The 18,885-nt window shown below is 41.8% G+C and overlaps 1 protein-coding gene across 1 annotated transcript in view; it reads right to left on the minus strand.

Moving 5' to 3' along the window:
* kcng4a (potassium voltage-gated channel, subfamily G, member 4a) overlaps positions 1 to 14,811 on the minus strand; it is a 28,351-nt gene extending 13,540 nt beyond the window's left edge. The window contains exons 1-4 of the mRNA XM_086029378.1: positions 14,575 to 14,811; positions 8,320 to 8,532; positions 7,867 to 8,214; positions 4,383 to 5,024 (exon numbers count right to left, since the gene is read on the minus strand). Coding sequence (XP_085885504.1) covers positions 4,383 to 5,024; positions 7,867 to 7,974 — 750 coding nt within the window. The 5' untranslated portion in view covers positions 7,975 to 8,214; positions 8,320 to 8,532; positions 14,575 to 14,811. The remainder of the gene's footprint in view (positions 1 to 4,382; positions 5,025 to 7,866; positions 8,215 to 8,319; positions 8,533 to 14,574) is intronic.
* Between the last annotated feature and the right edge of the window lie 4,074 nt (positions 14,812 to 18,885).

Below are 18,885 nucleotides of genomic sequence, written 5' to 3' on the forward strand. Positions count from 1 at the left end.
TGCGAGCGGTAGCTTACTTAGCAGACACTTCAGACATTTTAAATGTCTCTCAGCCACAACATAATGGTGTAAGAAAGCTGTAAAACAGCTATGTCCTTATAATAAAGTCTCAGGTGAAAATATAACCAAATTAGGTCCTGCATTGTCATTTTCACTCCGAAATGCAAACAGAAATGTAGTTATAGGCTCTCCCATGTAAGCACTGGACTATTTCTTCGTCCTAACGAGACACTTTTTCGTAATGAAAAACATATTTTTCCCTCATGTCACTTTAGGCAAGGGGCTCCGTACGAATCTTAAATCTGTTAGCAACATATTGTTCTGATGATTTGCGACAGTGACTCCAAGAGGTTCTACTACACTTCATAAAGTTAATTGCTATCCGCATGTTAGACTCATCCAGACACATTCATCAGGCAAAGAGAAACGAGCCAAATCTTGGTCTTCAAATGGCAAACGGGCAATGAACCAAGCAGAAATAGCAATAAAATAGCACTAAGATGGCTCCAGCTCAACACAGCACGAGGTATCACTACAATGACCTTCAACTCAACTGCACAAAGCACAAATTGAAGTTAAAATGTGCAGGAAGGCTTATGAACTTTTAAAACTTTCATTTGTGGTACTATTTCTCCACAAACTGTGAATTATTATGAGATAGCCTGAAAGTAGATTCGTTGTGAGAGTTGGTCCATCCTGATACTGAGGTAGCCTTCAGATGGACAACTGCTGGTGCAGAAAGAGAAGCAGCTATTGGCGACATCTGCCCTTCTGTTTTTTCATCTGACAAAACACTCCTTTACCCTTCCGTGTTCTACTGTGGTGCAATCGATCATTTATTTTTTCCCTTTATCATGAATAAATGTTATTTTGCTTCACTTTAGAGTTTTCTGGTACAGTACTGTCCTTTTTCATCAAAGGTTAATTGGCAAAAATATTTACAATTTTGTATTGTTAATGTAGGAATATGTTTTTATCTTTACAACTAAATGTAAATTCAAAGCAATATATGTATGCATGTAAGAAATTGAATGAGCCATGTTCGCTGTGTTTCATGTGTCATCTTCCAAACCGCTTATCCTATGCAGGGTCGCGGGGAGGTGCTGGAGCCTATCCCATCCGTCAACGGGCGAAGGCAGACTACACCCCGAACTGGTCGCCAGCCAGTCGCAGGGCACACACAGACTGAGCGGGAATCGATCCCACGCTGTCTGCACACAACTCAGGCATGTGTACCACCACACTATCGGTGACTTCTGCGTTTCATGTTTAACACTCAATTACATGATGGAGGAATGTGGTGTTTTGAGCCCTTAACATCGCAGAACTTCAATGATATAATCAGTGACATTTTTTTTTTCTTTTTACAAACAAATTACAGACATCCAAAACATTTTCCTCAAGCTGTTCTTCTTTCATATTGTTTCCTGCTTTGATTTGATGATTACTTTCCGTGGAGTGTTGTGACTTTCTGACATGTATCAATGTTTCAAACATCTATTTGCATTCACGGAGCACATCAGGGAAGGGCTCTGCTTCCCAACATAATGTTGGCAAGTAGACAAAATCCAAATAATCCATTGCAAAGGCTATAGAGATTGTACATGAAGAGGGCTGATAAGAAAAGGCAGACAAGGGATGGACCAAAGGGCTTTAAGTATAGGGCTGCTTCCAAAACTCTTGAGATCACCAAGTGATTGATGAGATGAGATGTAGGCAAGCACAAGTGCAAGGCTGTGCACGAGCAGAAAGAGGGCTAAAAAGTCCATTCTATTACGCACTTATCTAAGCTCCATACTTAGTTCATATAGTTCTCTGTTTCATTCTTTCAGGTATATCCCATTTTCACTCTCTTCTTTCGACATCTTCGGCTTACTTTATTCTTTCCTTTGCACTCCTTCACGCAAACAGACTCAGGCAGGTGAATGATGAGCGTATGAGGGAATTTTGGCCCCACTCCAGCACTGAGATGGACCATTTGAATTAAAGATGACAAGATTCTCACTGCTACCCCGAGGCTTCACTTGGACACTGAGCTCAGTAGCTGGTGAATGCCAGAAAAACATGAAGGCATATAAATTGGTGCAGAACATGTTGAAATACCGAAGTCATAGAAAACCCAATGCATGGAATTTGCTCACTTTCCTAATAACTGACAATCCACAATCTAAATAGTCCTTACGAGGCGACCGCATGTACATAGTCAGTGGTATAATTCGTCTCCCAACACACTGGGTTATCTTGCCAGGAACCTATAAAGTGCTGCGTGAATAAGGCTTGGGGTGAGTGCTCTGTTCTCAGTGAAGCGCAGTGGCCACTGAGGACAGCTTGCTTTTTCCCGTGGTGCACCACTGTCTTACTTCTGCTGCATTTCCCTGAGACAACCACAAACAGAAAACACCAATTCCCCATAACGGAATGTAATCATGATAATGGAAGTGTAAACAGAGTATTTTTCAGGAAATATGTCCTTCTTTATCTGAATTTCAGCCTTGTTTACAACAATAATCTACCACAATACATCACTGCGCTAGGTTATTATCCTCTTTGCAAGTTCATGCAGATTCATTTCATCATGCCGACAACATCGTGCAAAGGTTCTCGGCATCGCTGCAATCAGACTTATGGGTATGCTCCAATCTTTTGTCTGAGCTTCTTCAGCTGTTTTCCTGAGCAGCCACTGATCTCCTCCTGGTAGTACACTCCAAATTCTTATTTTCAGGCCTTTTGAATAATAAGGTCATCTGCAGCCTCTCTCAATTCTCCTGCATCACACCCTGCTACTCTCATCCCTTTGGTGTTATGTGTCTTCTCATTTCAAAATCTATGCTGTCCTGCATGTGGACAAACTAAGACTGTCAAACATCAGATTTTTAGTGTCTACTGAGACATTACTGAGTCTGTTCGTCTTCCTTCTGGGTTAGCTCAAGCGCCACACATTATTTTAAATATTGGTCAATATCGATATATGTAGATTTTTTCTTTACTTAATAGAAATGAGGAAACGTATTAAATAGGATAAAGATAAACTACAATAAAACACAAATACATGTCAAACTAATTTTCAAGGAATGTACAATGTTTTTGTGTACATTGTTATGCTGTGTAACATGCAATGTTGTTCACACCATGCCCCTGGGCCAAACAGTGCCGGCGTAAATGCTTATTTGCCAAAGATGTTATACCCCATAGTTACATTAACCCTCATTTACTGTTTATACAATTTAAGAGGAGCAAACTCATACTCTTGGAGTGCATGCATTATAGTTGACCAACCATCTTAGTTGTACTTTAACTTGTTGGCTGGCTCATTATTGCCATAGGACATGTTTTTGTTTGAACTGCTTGTAACTTCATGGCGATGCTGATGGTGTCGGAGCCGGCTAAAAGACATTGGAGCTAGCGTGTCAAAGACAGGGAACTCCTTGAATTCTGTTCGCTGTAAATGCAAAATATCATTTGGATCAAGGGACTTACAGTAATTCAACAACAACAAAATGACATCAGCAAAGTTCAATGCTATTTATGTGTGCATGAGTGTTTATGAGTTGCTTTTTATGTCACTTGATGGCTCTGCTAATGTGCACATTTGCAGGCATGCTTGTTCCATTTGTGAGCGACACAGTGAAGCCATTTCATTCTTTCTCCAGTGTTTACTGACAGATACTGGACAGGCCTCAATGAGCCTGAGGCTTCGTTATCCACGCTGTTATGGGTAGACAGTTCACGGGATATTCATGCCCAGTCCTCAAACATGCAAACACGCACGTGCACAGGCCTACATGCATGCACGCACACACACACACACACACCCCAATACACCCCCCCACACACACACACAGCTTTTGTTTTCAGTTAAGGCAATGCTTCTCAATTATATTCTGTTAACCCCCACTCCCAGAGGAAGAAGAAAATATTTCATGCCCTTTAAGTTTCCACCGTGACTAAATATAGTATCATATGTCGAAAAATTGTTATAAATACACTCCTGCATAACATTGTATCCTTATTAGCATGAAATACAACCAAAAATATATAAATCTGTTGAATAACCTTATTAACATTGTTTACACTCCCTGCACACACTTTCACAAAGAGATCGCCTCTGCCACCTACTGTAGTGGATGTGCAATTACTCTTTATTCTAGTATGGCAACAACAACAACAAAACAACAGAAAGCATGTTCCTTCGGGTCACCGCGCTTCCCCCAGCGGGGTCCGCCACACTCTTTGAGAAGGGCTGATTCAAGGTTTTTGCGGAGTGACATTTCCAGTATATATGCTCATTACAGCATTCCCAAAATAACAAATATAAAGGTGGCCTGAGATAGTTGCACAGGGGTGAATATTTACTACATGTTAATGTTGTGTAACACACTCACCCTGTCCTCTTCCTCTCTGAGGTCAGGCATGGTGCTGATACACAAGCTGACCACAGTCACTGCTACCATGATGACCGACAGGCAGGCGAAGATCTTCCCCGGTAAGCCAGACTGCGGATTCTCCACCATATCTCTGAGCCAGTTCATAACTTTTCGGTACGTCGTCTCCTCCACGGCAACACGCTGCAAGGCGTTCCTCTGCCTGCGCTCCTCCTCCTGCCGTTCTTGCTCGTGCACCTCCTCGATTCGTGTGTACATCTTCCTCTTGCAGCAGCGCTCCATGTACGCCATCTCCACGCCCCAGTAGGTGAGCTCGTCGTGCAGGGAGAGGATGCACATTTCCCGCAGCAGGCGAAGTTTACCTGCGGCCAGGAAGTTGAGAATAACCCTGAAGGCGGATGGCGAGCGATCAAAGAAGAATTCCTTCCGCGCTTCATCGTAGTCGTCACAGACGCTGGCAATGTCCTCCGGTGACCTGCAGCCACACAAGCGGCCAAGTCGTGTGAGAGGGAACTGCTGTAGCGTTGTCCAAGGGAAGGTGTAGCGGTTGCCCCCGACGTTGATCACTGCCAGTAAGCGGTGGTCTACGGAGACGAGGTCCTCTGGCTGGCGGATGAATTGAGCCCTTTGGTAATAAACACCCTGTGGAAAAGTTCATGACTTATAACGCATAACTCACCTCCATCACAAATATCTTCAAACATTTGCAGATGTCAATATGGTTCTAACTAGACATTGCGTGTCATTCACAAACAGTCATTCTTAATCATTTCAAAAGAGGATTCTGGCAGTCACCTTTTATGTATGTTTTCCTGGGGAATATACTACACGGAATGCTTGAAAGCAACAGTTAATATTTTAGATTTGAAAATACAATTATATGTTCTTCATCGTAATGGCTTCGATCCACATATGTCTGCTGTTCGAAAAGTTTCTTGAAGAAATGTCTGAATTAGACATTAATGAAATCTTCACCTGCTGAATTGTTCGCGCTTGCATTCAGTCCATTTTCTCGTAAATTACCATTCAAATGGAATAAGACTGGCGCGCTGTGTGTGCCAGATGATGAAGGTCATGAAGGCATTGATGCCTGGCTGGTCCGTCATGCGCCATCGGCACAACAGACTGCTCGACTGCGCGCACCTTCACACCTTCACAAACACCTTTCCAGTATCGGAACCATTAATAATACTACAATTTAGTCGCCGGCTCTACCCTTATACCTTCTTATTTGTATTCTTATACCTTAACTCTTAAATCTGCAAAACAGATCCATAGGTACTGTATGTGTCTAGAATAAGACGCTATTGGCATTGCAATATCATAACAGCCTATAAGGAGACCAAGGATATGCCGTGGCTCGTGATTGATGACACCGCTTGTCACCCATCAGTCAAACAATCATTGGCATGTGCCCGCTGCACCATTGATCACGCTATTGGAATTTTAAAGGGATGCTGGATGTGCCTGTACTTGGCAGGTGGCAAGCTCCTGCAGTTACCAGAGAATGTGAGTAGAAGAGATATCTTATCTCAATATTTATGAGCATCACAACACACCACACTTGCTGTTCAATAAGTTCTCATAAGTTCTTAAAGGTGAAGTCAACCCAAACAATTTTTTTTTCCAGAATATGTTCTGTGCAGGCCCACTAGTTGAGACAAGGCATTCTGATTAATATTGCGTTTGTGGAAAATGAGTTAAGCAGCAAAATCCATCCGCTTTTAGCCATCTTAGGGGGCAGCCATTTTGTCTCTTCTGTCGACTGAAGATGACATCCCAGTGTCTCAGGGCTTAGATAACGACCAATCATGGCTCAGCTTCAGAAAACAGGTGAGCTGTGATTGGTCGTTGTTTGCAGTTGTGATGTCATTTTCAGTTGACAGAAGACACAATGGCAAAAAACAAGCGTGTTTTGCCGCTTGATTTTTTTTATTCCACACACCCCAAATTAATCAGAATGCCGTGTTTCAACTAGTGGGCCTGCTGGGAATATATTCTGGAAAAAAATATGCTTGGGTTTGTGTTGACTTCCGCTTTAAATAAAAGTAATCTGATATTTATATATAGGCAACAGTAATATTCACAAGGTGATTACAGTATATATAGTTATCGTGACAAGTTTGAATCTGTTTAGTATCAGAGACTGCATGTACATTAGCCTCCCGGTTAGTCAGAGCCAGTGAATCAGAGATCACTGAGACTGTTGCTGCGGTAAAGATATTCAAAGCAGAAGGCGGTTACTTCTGCAGCAGGTTATCTGTGAGGAAATTAAATACTTGTTTTTCTTTTGAGATCGATGCAATTGCCATTCATTGGACACATTATAAAAGTAATGCGCAATTGTGTTCCACACGTCTCTCCTTTTCTACTAAATAATGTGTTTTTATTAGTTTTTATATCCTGCAGCAGTACCTGTAATTGGCTTTGGTGCTGTGTTTGTTTCAGCCTTGTGCCCAGATCAGACTACAAGACAAATTAGGTCTCGCACAATGTCTCTCTCAAAACTGCCAAAACTACTGCTGTGTTTTGGTCAGAACACAGGCAAGTGCCAACACTACACGACATGCTGTAGGCTATAGAACAATATAACAGCATCCTGTCTTTTATGGTCAGGGCTATTCTTGTCAAATCAAGCTGTCAGCAGAGGCATGATTGAAAACGTTCCAATGAATATAACCATTACCATAATGGCAACAAAAAAAACAATCACGGTGGAAGAGGTGCTAATTAGGAGAAAAAAACATGTGGTATCATCTCTGGAAGCTCTGGAGAGGACAGTTTGGGCTGGCCATTCTTCCACGAATGTGAAGTTAATGTTCAAGTACTTTTAATACCACTAGCAAGCAGGCAACGTCATGTTGCTAGCCACTTAGCTCGCTACATAATATTATGCGGTCATGGTAATATTTAGACCCGACATCAAAAGCGCAGGGGTGCTGCAGCCATAAATTGACCAGCTTGTCTTTAACTTCATTGTTCCACTCGTCTCGCTTTCTCTCCACCATGTTGCAAGTGAAAAAATGTTGACAACGCAGCGACCAAGGGAGGTGACACCCTTGAAAGGTACAATCCTATTGGTCGACAGCAAGGTGCTATGTCACAGGGTTATCGTTGATATGTGACTGCACGGAAGATATCCAATAAAAATCAAACAAGCGAGACTTTCCACTTTGGGCGCTACTTTGCAGCACTTAACACATTGTTGAGTTGGGTACAGGTGCAAATAAAATGCAGTTTCTATGAATCACACTTAGATTAGTTTTTCATTCGAACCTGCCCAAGAACAAATCAACAAACAAAAACGAAAACAAAATAACAAAACAAAAAACAAAAAGTAAGTAAATAACATTGGAGATTCGTTCAAATGTTTTGGTAAATCAAACTCTTAATTGTAAACATTGTCTGGGTTTGTTTATGTGCATCTTTGTGGTGAAGCTCTGCAGTGCATTTGACAAGGGCGGTCACACCCAAATGTTCATACCTTGATGGTCTCAGTCTCTGGAATCTCAGTGAAGATGCGGTCGAGACTGCTGTCGTCACTGACGGACAGATTGCTGAAGTCGTGGTTAGCATTGCTGATGATGGGCATGGTAGCATCCGGAACGTACGCAACTTAGCTGAAGTTAGGAAGATGAACAGCTTTCTTTACCAGGTTTATTTTGTGGGGAGTAAGGCAGAGCTGCCCAGTCCAATGTTCTTTCCAGGTGAGATGTCAAAAGTTGAGAAAAAGCCTGTCTTTGTCTTCCTCAAGGTCTCTTTGACCTCAGAGCCCTGCGCAACATTGAGTCTCCTTTTCGGTGGTAGATGATGGATGTCCTCTGGCTTCAAACTAATGAAGCAAAACACCAAAATTGGAGGAGGGAGCGTGTCTGGCAACCTGCTGTCCCATTTGAATGACTTTTGATGGTGCCATCAGAGGATAAAATGGACTTGCCTGCTTTAACAGCAGCCAGCAGCAAATCAGTGGCTAATCTTAGAGTGAGGCAAGAGTGCGTTTGGATGGATCAGTGGCTGACAACTGTGAAGAATGAGCAGAATACGTCAAGGAGCCTAATGTGGTGCTGATGTGTCCAGGGAGGGATGGGGATCCTCTGAGGCTGAGGCAGGATTAGTGAGAGCCTGTGGAGGCATCATGCAGGATCTGAGACTGAGAGACAAGAAAAGACACAAATGTCAGTGAGGTGCCCAGATGGCTGACATTAAATAATGTCTTACATATAATACATGTGCACAACAGGAATGGACCATAAGTTACCAAGGCATCAATCAAAAACATATTTTGTTATGTAATTATGAAATGTGGGCAGCACGGTGATCGACCGGTCCTGTGAGGAGTTTGGATGTTCTCCCTGTGCTGCGTGGGTTTTCTCCGGTTTCCTCCCACATTCCAAATACATGGTACAGGTTAATTGAACACCCCAAAGTGTCCCAAGGTGCGATTGTGAGTGTGAATGGTTGTATACTCATCTATGTGTACCCCGCAATTGGCTGGCAACCGGTTGAGGGTGTACCCCACATGCTGGCCGAAGACAGCTAGGATAAGCTCCAGCACGTCCGAGACCCTCGTGAGGATAAGCCGTTTGGATAATGAATTAATGAATGACTGATGAAATGTGACTCTTGTGAGTCTTTCTTAGCAAAGAACAAATGCCACAAATACTCAATACCACACAACCATGTGTCACAGCCCCTCCCCTGTCCTGCTGGAGCGGTTCCTCAGGCAGGCATGGGAGTGTCCTCTTGATCGGAGCCACCTGGCTCACCCACCATAAATGTGTGCTCCTCAGTAGTCACTTGGCTCTCTGTCCTCAGGTAACACTCCTCGGTTTGTTTGTTTGTGGATTTGGTTGGTTGTTTGATTCATACATTATCACACATACACTTACATCCATCCATGCACTTTGCACACACTGTTACATGCACACATCCCATATTCCTTTTCATTGTTGAAATTTACTTATTGTTTACAATAAATCATTCAATTGACCTATGTTGTTGTCTGCTCATGCAGACAAACGAAACATGCTATGTCTTGAATTTTACAGTTGAATCATAATGGTGTTTTTTTCAATAATTACTATTGTTCTCCAACAGAAGGACACCCCCAAATGCCTTTTATGCCTAAATAATACAATAGTTCAGACTGATGTTCTTATACGGGCAAAGGCAATGCTATGACTTCTAGCGAGACTACCGGTAATCAAAAGCACCTTGCAAAATCTAACAATTTGGATGAATGTTCACAGACACAATTTTTCTCATTAATTTAACATAAATTATTTTACCAACAATGTAGAACAAACTCAGTACACCAATTTTGAACTGTGTTGTGGGGACTTATTAAGGAAAAGGAAATTCTCAAGAGTCTTGAGTATCTGCCTACTCATTAAGTGTGAAATGACACAACCCAAAACTGTTTTAACTGTCAATTTCTGAAAATGTGTGTGGTAGGGGCACTAAGGGGTTATTTCTGTGTGGCCATGTGCTACCTTCACAAGGGGCTAAGGGTATGGTAAAAATAGCCTGTGGTGGCTTTGTGCAATGCTATTCATTTGAAATCTGGATGCAAAGGTGTGATGATTGTTGTTTTAGTCGAGTCACCTTTTTGAAAAATATACATTCAGATTACAGGGATCATTTACAATTGTGACTCACTTGATCAAACAATCATTCTTTTCTGTATCTGCAGCAATATTGGTTCTTGCTCGGAACATACAACCCCGTCATAAAGTTTCATGGAATGTGTTTTACAGCACATTGTTTAATATAAAAAAATCAAAACAAAAAGTCTCTCTCTTTTGAATATTTGGTGGAGGCATTTAAAACCAAACTTCTGGGTGACCGACAGTTTGGGTGAACAGTTCAAAGAAAAAAGGACGACAAAGAGACAGCAAAAAATGTGTCTGCGGTGCTATTTTTAAAAATAAGTGCTTTATGTTAGACGCACGACTAATTTTACTTCTAAAAAAAGTCTTGTCACCATGATCAATACATGACTTGAACTATAGCAAAAAGAAAGAGCATTCATCCCGCTGCTTTTATTATTATGGGTACTATTTAAAACAAAGGAACAGGAGGAAAAGAGAACATTCAGGTTTAATGGTGTAATTCACACCCAGAGTGAATGCAGTAGAGGCTGAAAATGTGTTTCTTGGCAGTATGATTGCTCTGAAACTTATTGGCACACATAGTCATTGCAGTTGCCCAGAATGGCTTGCCCTGTATCAGGGCCCTAATAGTTATCAACTCCGTTTTCTCATTATAGTTTCCACCGTCGCCGTAGCTAGCCGCAAATCAAAGTGGCCATTAAAAACCTCCTTGTGAATAGACATTTTTCTATAGGCTGACGTGTCGAAACAAGAATTTTGCAGTTATCATACACTGGCAAAGATGAAATAAGTTTGCCATAGTCAACTTCAAAAGAAATGATGCTGTAATAGTGTCCATAAAAACAAACATACTCGATATAATTATCTTGGTAATCACGTAAATACCGCATTCATTTCTAGATTTTAACGGTGACATTCATCCATTGAAACATCAGTGATGACATCAGTGACAGAAGCTGCCTATCATTAAAGAATGAACACCATCTTGAAAAGGTAGCAATAATCTAATATTAGTGCTCAAAAAATACACCACTTTTCTGCAGAATACTATTAAGGACAGTTTTAGTACATTGAATTGGCCAGTAGGCAGTGCATGTGTCATATACCGGTACTTTAAACATTCAGGTTCCATGCATACACAATGTGCAGTTCTCGTGTGTAATCGACACACTGCAATTTAGCATGTAAGACAAACCTGCACACTTAGGCAGTTGTGCATTTATCTGATGTACTCAGATTACATCTACAGCGAATGTATAACTTGGACATAGCGGACACGTTGACGATATGCGATGCTCATTCAGAACCATGAGAGCATCTCACATTTGGCGAAAGCAATAAATCACTCCTGTCACAATGTTGGCATTTCATCACCACCTCATGGAGAGCAGAGAGCAGGATCAACTATTTAGACATCAACTTCAATTCTCTGTGGATATGATGGTATTTCCTTGTGGGGTGTTAATTGATGATGGTGATAATGTTATGGCAATAAAAGCTGTGGTCGTCCACCATCAATCCGACATTCACTAAAACTTGGAAGAAGTTCAACCAATTCCAAACGATTTAAAACCCCATGCATGAAAACATGAAACACAGGAAGAAGACTTCCATTCATCAATATATGATAATGTGAAATCACTGTGCTGAGACCCTAATGATTTCAACAATTAGGTAATAGCTCTAAAAAAGACTTCAGTAAGTCTCATAAATGTTTGACATATATCAGAAGACTCATCTGTGAGCCTCTAAAGCACACATGTCAAAGTCAAGGCCCGCGGGCCACATCCGGCCCGCCAGAAGGTTTTCTACGGCCCCTGGGATGATATTGCTTTATTATTAGATCCGGCCCGCAGCCCGCAGCAAGCCGGTGTGGGTAGCAGATGTGATCGGGTCCTTCGCGCCTGCCGATGACGTCACGCTTTAAAATATACTGTAGCGTCTTCCAAGACACAGACGTTTAGTTTAAATATCACATTTTTATTAGTCCAACCGGCTACTGTGGGCCGCAGCCGACGCCAATACAGTACGACAACCGTTCAGTCAAAAAAGAGCAACGGCTTTCCTCTTCGTCCTCCGCTCCACAACACAACTTGGCAAATTCGACCACAACACAGATAACCCAAATTGTTACACTATTTCTATAATATATTTCTTTGCATCTATGTTTGCCACCCCCTGGCTGTTTTTATAACGAACATTACCGCTACTTTTGCGAGGATTGTCCTTCGGTTGTCTATGTGCCGACTGAAGACTGCACGTCACTTTTTGTGGTTTTCAGAATCGAATTGTGGTGAAAAGTTATTCGGAGTAAAACACGCTTTGTTAAGAAATACTTCATGTTAGAAATCTCGCGTTGTTTTATTACTAGTAATTGTTGGCATTTGATAAATTCATTGAGTTTCGATGTAGCGCTGAGATGTCCACAATGTGAGCAGGCATGGAACGCTCCTCAGCGCTAAGTGTTGGATAGCGAGTGACGATTCTTTCCTTTTTCTTCCTTCGACACAGTTTGTAGTTTGTTCGTGCCAGCAAACTCAGTAGTTGCAGATTTCCCGTGTTTCACCACGTTTGTTGTTGTGTGTAAATGTTAAAAGGTGAGTTTAATAATTTAGGTTCATGTCAGGTAACTGCTGTACATAATAGCCTAGATATGTTCTCGTGAGTGATGTCACGTTGATGAACACTAGTTAGTTATTTCGGCTAGTATGCTAACTATTCTAGTGCTGAAACGTGTGAATCTGTATTGTATGTATTGTTTGGCTGATTAATTTCTTAATCCAGTGAATTGTAATGTTTAGGCATATTGTTAACTAATGGCTATGCATTGGATGATGTTTCTAGGTTATTCTTTGTCTGTTTTGTTGCAGACCACAAACAATAGACGTGTCAAGTGGAATACGGGTCTGTGTTTTCTGACAAGAGCACCCACATTCATACCTTGCCACTCTAAAATAGAGTTAGCTGGAGACATCAAACCAATCATATGATCCTCTCCGCTTTACTTCACATTATGCACAGTTCATACAATCTTACAGCCCGAGTCAACCAGAAAATTGTTTCCAGTTTGGCAGGAGAAACACAAACGTTCTACTGATCTTGTTTCACAAGACGGGCAGCAGATTCTTCTCGGGCCATAAGCGGAAATGACGTACGAGCTGCCTCGCAAAAGTAGCAGTAATGTACTTTATTTTATTTTTTATTTAGTAACTCAGAACATAAAAATACAACAGCTAGGGGGGTGACAAACATAGAGGCAAGGAAATATATTACAGCGATATAAAGTGTGACATCATCAGCAGGCGCGAAGGACCCGATCCAATCTGGAAATTTAAAAAAATTTCAATGAACATTCTATCAGTCCAGCCCTCAGCTTGTCGCAACATTTTTTATTTGGCCTTCCGTCCATTTGACTTTGACACCCCTGCTCTAAAGAATTAGCTCCACAAGTCTATTTACTTTTTCTTTGGTATGTTCACGACCAATGAGAATACAAAACCAGAAATGGATGCAAACCATGAGAAACCAGAACACATATCTCTGCCTAGGCTGCTCAGTACAATATTGCATTCATCTCTCTCTCTCCCTCTCTCTTTTTTTAAATACCGCTTCAATCTTTCAGGGTTGTTTTACTTTTTCACACTGGATTAGTCACCAGTCATGCAGGACACATAGAGACAATCACCCAATCACACATTCACACTGTCACTGAGTGCGAACTGAAAACGCTACCTGCATGGAAGGCATAAAAGAACTTAGTGTACTCTGGAACGTGAGCTAAATTTAATGTATGGGCCAGTTACCGCAGCAGCCAAACGCGGTAGTCTGCTTGGTCTCTATGCAAATTGGAAGCACTGTTGGTCATTGGTGCACATACAGTATGGATATGGATAAATCAGCAAAAATTCTTTCATCAGATTTTTTTGGGGGGGGGGGGTAGATGTGAAGTACCAATGCGAAGTGAAGTGTGTAATGTTTGCAAGCGTTGCATTGCAAGGTGAACTGCATCAATCCTGCTGCATGCTCACATCATTTAAAAATGTTAAATGTGACTTAAATCATTGCCTCTATATTTAATACAGGTTTGACTATATAACAGATTATAGAGATCATGTAAAATTGATCTTGCAGGAAAAAAAATAGCTTTGAACAAACTCAAATGTATAACTTTGGGTTGCAGATGCGGCTGTCTTGCGGTGGCTTAGAAAACCTCACGTCCTGTTTAGGATACAGTTTTAGAGTTTGTCGTATGAAATGTAAGTGAGGTGAAGTATTAATCATAGAAGTAAACTATTGCTAAAATGTAATTAATTATGAATCTGATCGTTTGATAGCAACGTCACATCTGTGCAATGTTCCTGCATGTAGTGTGCGAGAACGCAAGCACACGCCCGTATGTTATACAGTATTCCACGGGACAAGAGAGGAAGTTGAGCGAAGCTAATAAAAATGCGTAATTTTGTAGAAATGAACGTGCGTTTCGGTCGATTTGGCCTGTTCAAATAGTACGTTGCAATGCAAGATGAGGAACGCATTCCAACTTCCACTATGACGCTACCGCAAACATCAGCCTAACTTACCATCTCGGGCTCCGAACTCCCCTCCACACGACTGAACCTGCTCGCTATGGGATACTTGTGTCCTTCGATCCCCGCGGTCGCTCAGCGCCTAAAGCGGGAGCGTGCGAATGGCCGCTTCGTGGTACCGTGGACGGATCCACCTGTCCGGTATAGGCGCATGGCGCACTGACAACGGGAGCTCACCGCCCACAAGCTTGGTGAGCTCAAAGTGTCCCGTTTCAGCTCAGTCAGTGGTGCTGCAGGAGCAGCAGGAGGAGGAGGAGGATGAGGAGGAGGAGGAGGAAAGGAGGAGGAGGAGGAGCAGCAGCAGCAGCAGCAGCAGGAGCAGCAGAAGTTCAAGTTTGTGTAAAGGTGTCCAAGTGCTTAAGTATCCACGTAACAGCTCTACCGTTCATCTTTGAAATTCAAGGACATTCAGCCTTTATTGTACATAACTATTTTTCTTTCCTCGTTGCTTTACTGCACCGTACTTAAAAGCCAATGAGGAATTATCATCATCATCAACACATGATAAAAATGTTATTTGTCGGGAATACCATTCACCCACCAACTCCATGCCAATTACGAATGCATGAAATTCACATTTAAAAACACAGAAGTAGTATTATTAGGATTTCCCTAGAGCGCGTACAGCATTAAGATTGTTTAAAGTTTTTATTTTACATTTAGCATACGCAGGGGTGGAGCTATAAGTGGTGGTCGGGGTAGCCACGGCCACCCCTTGGCCACTTTCTGGCCATTTTACACTTAGGGGAACATCTTGAAATCTGTGATTTTTCTGTCATTTTCACGTGGTGGCAGTAGTATTTGATCTCTTGATACTGTACCACAAGTTATTTATATTAATTGCATATTTAAAAAAATTAATATATAATTGGTTTGAATGCAAACTCTTAAAAAACGTCTTTAGAACAGACTGTTTGATTTATACAGTCAACGTCAATCAAAATCTTTACTTTCACCGCATAGCAAGCAACGCAACATGGCCCAGAAATCATTGATTATCATACCATCCACAGTCATTGTTCCATAAAATAATATGCTCACATATACCAAACTTACACACACACATAATACAAGCAAGAACAAACCTAAGTAAAAAGCAATGTTGAGAATTGTAAATTTTTTGGGGGTGTTATTGTTACACAGAATTGATGAGCCATTGATTGCAGTATGCCATCGGTGACAACTGAAGCAACAGCAAATCAAATGGCAGCATCTAGTAAATTAAGATCAGCAAAACATTGCTGTTTGCGTCAACTTAGTTCCTGCTTGATTATGAGTGTGATGGGCATTATTCTGTGTATCTGTGAATTTTATTTAATGACTTGATTGTGGATGGTATGATAAAGAATCATGCACGCACACATGGCCACTTCTGGGCACCCCTCACTGAGGTGTTTGTCACTCCGGCCACCCCACTGAAAAATGTCTGGCTACGCCCTTGACTTCAGGTAAGAAAATATGCCATTTATTATTTCTGTCTGTGTAGATTTTCAATCTTTTATTGCAGACTTGGAACTCAACATCACAAAATTATTCATTTGCACATCTCATCAACAAGCATGGTATATGATAGTCTACTGTTATGGTCTATGTTTTTGTTGTTTAGATCTGTATTTGCTTTCGTCTCATGTTACGTCTTGTCCTTTTCGCCGTTTTTTTTGGGTCCACTTCAGCCCAGTCCCTTGTGCCTTCCAATCAGCTCCCTCAGCCACTCGTATCTTGTCCAGGTTTCGCTTGTTGTCAAGTCACATGTATTTATATATACCCCGTTTAGTGTACATCTGACAAGATAGCCTAAGTACTTCAACAATAAATAATAAATGGTGCACTGTTGACCAAACAACAACACTGCAATGCGGCACAAAGGTTAACAGCTACAAAACTACTGTTATTATACTCAGAAACAGAGCTGGGCATTTTACAAAAAATCCGCGGTTCGTTTTATCGCCTACCGCCTACAGCCGGTGAAGTCTTCCGCCGTCCGTGTACCCGCCTTTCTGTGTGTCCGAAAAAAATAGTAATCGCCTATAAGCCGGTCCCACCTGTGATTATAAACGGGCTTCCGTTAGCGTTTCCAACTACCAACTTTGACAAACTACCATTCGCATCCCCCAATAACCACCGCCTGGGCAATATTTGAAACAAAAGATTGACTCACAGCGGCATGGAAACCTCACCGCAGTCGGTTAGTCTGGCCGTCTAATAGGGAAAAACTTCACCTCTCGCCTGTTCCCTCAATTAAATCTGTCCCACAAGCAACAAAAACTCAATCTAACAATAGTATTGTTAGATACCTCATCGCGGCCGGACTAAATGCTTCTCCTTTTAGCATCTTTAAGGACTTTTTTGGGCCTTGATGCACCTTTGAAGACCTCACGCCTCATCACATTGAAAGGAGACACATTTAGTCCGGCCGTCATTTAGTCGAAAGTGAAAATGTCGCTTCCTCTTGCCTGTTCCCTCAACTCAAATCTGTCACCCAAACAACAACAACTCAGTCTAACAATACTATTGTTACAGAAACCTTACCGCGGTCATTAAAGCCTCACCGCGAAAATAGATGATTACATAAACAGATAAAAATGAGATTCCGACCATGCTTAGTCCAACTATTTTTTTAAGTTTCCCTGTTTATTATTTATCGCCTAGAAAATGGGTGTCTGTCATAGGCGGAATGCCCAGCTCTGCTCAGAAATAGCTTAACGGTGTGACCTGACACGCCCACTTTGTCCTTGAGAGTGTCCTCATTTGGTCGCCTGTGCCTGAGGGAACAACTCTAACAAGGAAACACTTGTTTGTTTGTCCAGGGCCGTATGGACGCTAACGGAGCGAACAACGCATTAGCAGGAGCGTGAGTGAGTGTAAACGTGTGTGTCTGCGTGTGCATGTCTGTGTGAGAACAGTCATGTTCAAATTATTGAATTCCTCCATCACTATTCATTAACCTACATTGCGGCATGTGCCTGCGGCTGCCTTGTGTATGCAACATGAGGCTGATCACACATGTTGGGCTAGTAGTTGGGCTTTTCCCCCCTTTTTTTTTTTTCTCAAAAGAGACAATTCCTCTGTCGCAGTTGAATGGATTGGCTGTCCAGCAGCTTGCGTCCATGTGACAGTAACACTATATCCCTTGTTTTGATTCAGTCTGTTCTATCAGGTTACAGAAAGAAACACGGCTAGCTGCGTGGTCGACACAGGTGACGATGTCCTGAAATTTCTACAGGAAAATGTTTTTACACGTGCAAACCCCCCACCCCCACCCACCCCCGCTCATGCACTCTGTATTTCCTCCTAAATCGTTTTCTTATTAATCTCATGCACCGCACAGTGCGACACACGAGACACGCGCGGCACGGCAGCACACATAAACACAGCAGCAAACAAAAGATAACTGCAGCCTGGTCTGCACAAGCAGGCCTCACTCTGGTGGATTAAGGGTTTAATCCCTCACAGGCAAGAAAGAGGGGATGAGATTAAATCACGGCCGCCAGCCTGCTGGGGTCTGCAGCGATGTGAGGTGCATGCAGGAGAGGTGCAATGAGTCACTGAGCTATTTAAAACAAATACTGTCGCACTGTCGCTCCAGTGTCCAGCTGAAAGCGCTTCCTCAACCGACTTTTAGCCTCCATCTGGCTTTCCTGTAATTGACGTCCTCGCTCAGGGATTCCCTTACCTCCCTTTTAAATTTGTTCGATCTATTACATCTTGATCAGGTTAATTCCTCAGTCATCCAACAGGGCAAAAAGAACGATTAACCCTCACGACCCAGGTTGCAAGTGGAAGCAACTGCATAGCTGCATTGGGAGAAATGGCACTTAGTGGGACCAGGATTGGAATAATGGGAGGGAGTGGGTATAGAAATCCACGGAACGTAATGGGAAAGGATTCATGATAGCTGGGAACCTTTCAAGATGAACGGAAGTGGAGAAAGGACTCTGTCAATCACTGTACATAAATGAGGGCTGTTGGCATGCAGTATATTTTCTTTCTTATCATGATTATACTTTAAAGAGAAAACAGAAGGTTTCTGAGTAGTTCTTTAAAAAAAAATCAGAAATAGTTTTGCTTTAATTTATTTTTCAGAGACATGACACATATTTCCGTTATTAATGAATTCCCTTTTCACTACTTTATTTTACACTTGTTCACTTAATCACACTTTGCAAAGATGGGTATTTGTTGTAACTTGTGGTTGATTGAGTGGTCATTAAAACATCTAATTCATTTTGTATGCCTGCATAATCTAATGATCCAACAAAATACCTTAATTAGCAACATTATTGAAGCATGAGCAGTTCGAACAAA

Source organism: Filicampus tigris, chromosome 4, assembly GCF_054856515.1.
Source record: "Filicampus tigris isolate MCC_2025a chromosome 4, RoL_Ftig_1.0, whole genome shotgun sequence".
Taxonomy (NCBI): Eukaryota; Metazoa; Chordata; class Actinopteri; order Syngnathiformes; family Syngnathidae; genus Filicampus; species Filicampus tigris.